The 6,511-nt window shown below is 43.4% G+C and overlaps 1 protein-coding gene across 1 annotated transcript; it reads right to left on the bottom strand.

The window, feature by feature from the left end:
- Window positions 1-756: 756 nt before the first annotated feature.
- LOC119188794 lies at window positions 757-5,644 on the bottom strand. The gene is made up of 2 exons (XM_037436664.1): window positions 2,413-5,644; window positions 757-974 (listed from the first exon to the last, which is right to left on the bottom strand). Exons 1-2 carry the CDS (start codon window positions 4,664-4,666, stop codon window positions 757-759), a joined length of 2,472 nt encoding a protein of 823 aa, XP_037292561.1. The 5' UTR covers window positions 4,667-5,644.
- Window positions 5,645-6,511: the final 867 nt, after the last annotated feature.

Genomic DNA, 6,511 nt, shown 5'->3' with positions numbered 1-6,511 from the left:
GCCATCATGAGTCATCCACTTATTCAGCTGAAGAAGCACTTTGTGAAGAACATTTTGTTAAGAATACGACACGTTTACAAAACGGTTGGTTCTGCGTTAGAATTCCGCTGAAAGAATCTTTTGATACTTTAGGTGATTTATTTCATCGTGCAAAACGACGCTTTTTAGCCATAGAGCGTAGAAATAGGAAAAATCCATCACTCGACAAAGTGTACAAAGACTTTATGTCAGAGTATATTTCTTTAGGACACATCTCAGAACAAGAACAAGCATAGAAGGAATCTAAATTAGCCTCATATACTTATCCTATTTTTTCAAATAGGCCAAAACCGTTGAAAAGAACGAGACAAATATTATGTTGCTAAGGTCGTTGTTGAATGTGCAGGTCGCACAAAGGAAAAGGCGTTTTAGCTTATTAGAAAGCGTATTTAATGCGTTATACATTAAACAAAACTAAATACGGAGGTGCAAAGGGCGAACGGGTGCCGCGGGTTAGCGAAACGGCGGCCCGCTGTCGACTAAAAAAAAAGGAGGAACAAACAGCCTACGTGACTCGCGGCCCACGCGCCGCGCGCCGCCCGGGAGTCCCGCTCCGCGCCTCTTGCATCCCCCCCCCCCCTTACATATTATTATTTTTGTGTCGCTAACATCCCCCACCCCAGTGTTGTTAGCAACACTCCTCATCTATTGGAATTCAAGCGACACGTGCCGTTGATCTAGTTAGTGTTCCCGTCTTCGTTTTAATTTGTACTGATCTTACTCGACCATCTTTGCTTGGATATACCTCTCGTATGATTCCCCTTGGCCACATGTTCCGGGGCCCATCAGGGTCCACGATGAGGACAAAATCTCCGGGCTGAAGGGGTCTCGCATCATTGGCCCACTTTTTCCTGGGTAGAAGATCAGGCAATACCTCTCTGACCCATCGTTTCCAGAACATGTCGGCCAGACGCTGAGAAACTCGCCATTGCTTGCTGAGATGTAAGTCGGAGTCGTAAAATTTTCTGATCTGTGGTAAGTTCGATGATGTCCCAATCAAAAAATGGTTTGGTGTGAGAGTTTCCAAGCTTTCGGGGTCTACAGAAACGTGTGTCAACGGTCGACTATTGACAAGGTTTTCCACCTCTGCCAACAAAGTATTTAAAATTTCTTCCCGCGGAGCTCTTTCTTTGAGAATTACTCGTAGACTGGTCTTGACACTTCGAATGAGCCGCTCCCATGCCCCACCCCAGTGTGGGCTCGCAGGTGGTATAAAAGTCCATTTCGTGCCGTAGTTCATGGCCTCATTTTTCAGGTATACTTCATCCAGTTGTAAAATAGATGTTTTCAATTCAGTACTCGCGGCCCTGAAATTTGTACCATTGTCGGAATACAGTTGGTATGGCCATCCGCGTCTGGCAGCCATCCGCCTCAAGGCCATAAGGAAAGAGTCGGCAGTCAATGATGGAACTGTCTCCATGTGGATTGCCCTTACTGTGAGGCAAGTGAAAAGTACACCATATCTGTTTTCATGGCGTCTTCCTACGGTAACCTTCATTGGACCAAATAAGTCAACGCCACAATAATTAAAGGGTCGTTGATGGTGAGCCATTCTGGCTTCAGGCAAGTCACCAATTCGAGGTATTTCCGGATTACATTTTCTTAATTTGCATAACATATACTTCGCCACTACACTTTTAATGGTAGGTCGCAATCTAATGATCCAATATTTTTGTTTTATATTATTAACCACTGTCTCTTGATTTCCATGTGCAGACTTTACGTGATAATGTCTCACAAGTAACCGTGCAATATAATTTTTTCCATCTAGGATTACAGGTCGTTTCGTCGCGGCAAGAACATCGGCAGCAGCATCAATCCGGCCGCCCAAGCGCATCACTCCGTGCTCGTCGAGGTACGGCGCCAAGGTAAGTAATTTACTTTTATTAGAAATTTTCTTACAGGTTTTAAGCAGAGCTATTTCTGCACTAAAAGACTGAGTTTGAGCATATTTAACAATTAAGCGCTCAGCTCTTTCCATCACGTCATCATCCACAATGTACGTTAGTCTTCTATCAGGAAATTTACGGTAAATAGCGCGCACGCCAACATCGATAAAGGTAAGTACTCGCATCGTACATTTCAGCAGGCGTATCCATGAAGAAAATCTGTCAGGCTTCGGCACAGGTAAGTCTATATTTTCCATTTGTATAGTTGTAACATGTTCTAAAATGTCATTTATGTTTTCAGGTTCAATCACGTCCCGTGGCCATTCTTCACAATTTTGGTATAAAAAGGACGGACCATACATCCACTCATTCTGTAAGACTGAACAATCGTAATTTTTTCTAGTAGCAATATCGGCAACGTTTAACTTTGTAAGTACGTAACGCCACTCATTTATCCTTGTAAATTCGTCTATTTCGCCCAAACGGTTAGCTATATATATTTGGTAGTTCCGGGCATTATTTCTTATCCAATGTAATACAGTTGTTGAATCAGTCCAAAATATGCGACTCTCAACAATCATTTTATGCTCCTTAGTAATTGAATCGGCCAATCTGGCGGCCAACACGGCCGCTTGTAGTTCCAGTCGTGGTATTGTTATTACTTTATTTCCAGCGACTCGACACTTGCTCGCGATAAACGCTACGCGCGCGTTCGATGTATCATCAATCCATCTCCAGTAGGCGACGGCGCAGAAAGCTTTCTCGGATGCATCGCAAAATAATATATGCAGTTGCAAATGTTTATAAAAATTCGTAGCCGATCGATTAGCATTCCCGTCCGCGTAGCCAATGCGTAGCGGCGGTGTGTAGACGCATGTCAAAGGCGTAGCAGATATCTGCGGCGGCGGCGTCCATGTCCCGCTGTGGGGCCCTGTTGCTGTCCCTTTTACTCTCGTGGCGGCCGGATAGTGTCTCGGCAGCCTGATATCACGTATTATTTCTAAAAGTTGTATCCATTTATACCATTTTGTATAAGTTTCGGCAGTAACTGGATCGTCCCAGCTGATATTTGAGTTCCATGTTTCTTGTAGTATTATTTTTTCTATTATGGTAAGTGGTGACAAATATCCATATACGTCAAATATCGACATAACTACCCGTAACATTTCTCTTTTAGTGGGGTATTTTGTTCCGTTAATTATATTCTTAGGAATCTTTTTGAACGATAAATCGAATCGCAAACTGTCGTCTTCCGGAATCCATATAAAACCGAGTGTTCGTTCGCCGTCATTTTGTTGGCCTGTTTTGAATCTCACGGCGGCATCTCCTAGGGTCTCTTTCGGTAGACTGTCGAGCACTATTTTGCTATTACTATTCCAGTTGCGTATTTCGAATCCTCCTTGCGCGTGGATATGCGTTATTTCTTTCGTCAGTTGTATCGCAGTGCGTTCGTCGGGTAAGCTATCAATGTAGTCGTCCATATAATGTTGTGTATGTATAGCTGCGACGGCCGTAGGCATAGATGAAGTGAACCGCTGCGCGTTCTTGTTTTTTATGTATTGAGCGATGAATGGTGAACAGTTAGCGCCAAATATTAGTGACGTCATCGCGTAGGTTTTTAAAGGTTCTTGAACTTCAGGGCTGAATTTCTCTGTAGGGTTGTCTCTAAAGATGAATCGCAGCGCATTTTGGTCTTCAGGGCGAATTTTTATTCTTAAAAACATGTCCTTTATGTCCCCTGTTACAGCTATTTTATTTTCACGAAATCGTAACATAATGCCGAACAATGACTGAAGTAGATCAGGTCCTCTTAGGAGATAATCATTCAACGACAAATTGGATGTTTTTGCAGCAGCGTCGAACACTAATCGCAACTTCTTTTTGTTAGGGTTGTCGACCCCGAAATGTGGTAAGTACCAAATTCTTGGCACAGAGTTTTTTCCATTTTTAAGTTCTTCAGCACAATTGTTTGACAGAAGGTGTTGTACTCGTTCGCGATATCTATGTGCATAATCTTTATCCTTTTTCATTTTCAGCTCGACACCCCTGAGGCGTGCCACGGCTGTCGGCAACGAGTCAGGCATCACGCAGTTGTTGTCCTTCCAAGGTAAGCCCACTTGCCATTTACCATCAATTAATGTAGATGTATTTTCTAAATGTTTCCAGGCACACAAATCTTCTACGTTCTGGCGCGGTTTAGAAGAAGAAACTCCCATGGATTCTATGGAGAAATAACGACGCACATCGTCATGGAGTTCTTGAAGATTGCAGCTGTCATCGTACTTATCTTCACAACCGGCGGTAATGAGAAGAGTGGAATGTTGCAGAGTCGAAGAGAAAGATTTAGGTATTATTCCATGAAGGCACCAACCCATTGGCGTACGAGTGGCACATGGCTCGTTTGGTTTGCCAGTTATAATTTCCAGCGGCAAGAGTAAATTGTAATTGTCCTGCCCGATTAAAACTTCCGGTTTCTGTAGACCGGGACACAAATCACCTTTAATTTTATTTAAGTAGTTATAGTTTTCAAACCGCACACACGGTAAGTTTTGTGTGGGTAAGCAGAGGTTATTAACACTGCGTATATTAATTTTAAATATTTCACCAATTTTGTTTGATAAAGTCAAGTCCACTATTTCAGATTCACACGATATTTCAGTGTCCCACGCGCCGCGCACTCGCATCGCCTGCTTGCGGCCGCGGAGCCCTGCGCGCTCTGCTAGGGAGGCGCTCATCATGGACACCGTGGAGCCGTCATCGAGTAACGCGGACGCACTAAATATACCATTGGGTCCATGAATGTTTATTGGCACTATTTTGAGTAGCACTGTATAGTTATTTTTTGTGTTTATTAGCGTAACCGATTCACTTTGTACACTGGTTTCAGTCTCTTCAGGAGCGCTTACGGCAGGCTCCGTGGGCACTGCGACGCGAGATGTCGGCTCGTAGTGTAGCAGGCGGTGATGAGGTCGCCCGCACTCGTTAACGTCACACACGGCCGCCGGACAAGTCTGCCGGTCATGTCGCGATAATAAACATTTGTAACATATGCCCGCGTGTTTTACATAGTTCCAACGATTTTTACACAATGTACTTTTAAATTTTTTACACTCCGTTAATTTATGCGTAAACTTTTGACACAATCGGCACTTTTTATCACTCAGTTCGTTTTTTTGTAATAAAACAGTTTGTGTACGCGAAGTATAATTGTCACTATGGTAAGTACGTTTATTGTCCCATCGAACATTTATTAAGTTAGCACTGCAAGTAGACACTTTTGTAGCTTCGTCATTTAAGAAGTCCGATAATATTTCTAGCCGAGGCTTTTCGTTTGCAGATATCAATGGGTAACTGTAGTCAGTTCACTGCGATAATAGAATCGTGGGTAACTTCGACAAAACTATGTTGACCACAGTAACGCCCTGTAGGTACTCATCGCGCTTCAGTGCGCGTACAGAGGCACTACATCCTTGTAGTACTCTGGAGATAAAGAATTAAGTTTCTTGACTTCGTGGAGTATTTTCGTTAATATAACATCCGGGTTTCCAAATTGCAATTCTAATGTGGATATTATATTTGCAGGTGGAGTACTGGTGATCAACAAGGCGGAGACAGCTTCCTTTGCAGGTCCCCGAAGACACTTCCTCAAGCGCCATACATTTTCCTTGTCGCTAAAATTGCATATGTTTGTTGACTTCTCGTATGCATTCTTGAATGAAAGCCATTCCATTGGGTCACCCGCAAACAGCGGTAATTCCCTTGGAGTGCTGATGCGGCTTAATAATTTAGTGTTATGACTCATGGAAGCGGAGGTGGTGACTAGATCCTTAAGAGCGTTGGCTAACTGCTGCATTGGTTCATTGGCGCCGTCTCCATGTGACGGCGGAAAATGTGAGCCACCTATTTGTCCATAGTTAGCTGCTTTACTTTGCTCCAACCACTCTCCAACGTCCTTGACACTGCGAATGTCGGTTCCTGAACCGTGCGAACTGTAATTATCCTCAGCGGCTGCTAAATCGGCCGCTAGCCTTCGGTCGATAAGCTCCATTTGTATGCCAGCCTTTTGTTCCGCAGCTTCCAGTTCTAATTTTCTCTTCTGTGCTAATAAAGCTGATGACGACGATACTCGCGACCTGTGTGACGGCGGTGGTCGATTTTCCGCTCCTGATTTGAGGGTAGTTTCAGCTTTAATACTTTTGGCACTCGTTCCAGGTTGCGCCATGTTGATGTTCACCTCGTCCATTCTTTCTAATTGCTCCATAGCTTCGCTTGGCCTTTCCTTATGTATTGTGCCGCGCGTTTTTACCATTTTCTGTGGCGGCGGTGTCCGGTACATTTATTCCATACAGATCCGGTTCGAAGTGACCCATGTTGAATGTGCAGGTCGCACAAAGGAAAAGGCGTTTTAGCTTATTAGAAAGCGTATTTAATGTGTCATACTGTTGCAAATATCAAAATAATTAATTTGTAACACCTGAATATGTGATGATTTTGATTATAATTTTTTTTTGATCTGGCCACACTAATAAAAAAATGCCCCCTTCATAATTTCCTTTTCAAGCAATGCTGACGTGTTTCATTTT

This window comes from Manduca sexta, chromosome 2 (genome assembly GCF_014839805.1).
Source record: "Manduca sexta isolate Smith_Timp_Sample1 chromosome 2, JHU_Msex_v1.0, whole genome shotgun sequence".
NCBI classification, from domain to species: domain Eukaryota; kingdom Metazoa; phylum Arthropoda; class Insecta; order Lepidoptera; family Sphingidae; genus Manduca; species Manduca sexta.
This window is presented reverse-complemented; position numbering and strand designations above follow the sequence as displayed.

Excerpts from the sequence above, each read along its gene's own strand:
- LOC119188794 (XM_037436664.1), bottom strand. The coding sequence starts at position 4,666 with ATGATGAGCGCCTCCCTAGCAGAGCGCGCAGGGCTCCGCGGCCGCAAG. Across the intron at positions 975-2,412 it reads CCAAATATATATAGCTAACC|CAAGCAATGGCGAGTTTCTC; the intron begins GTTTGGGCGAAA and ends CTTACATCTCAG.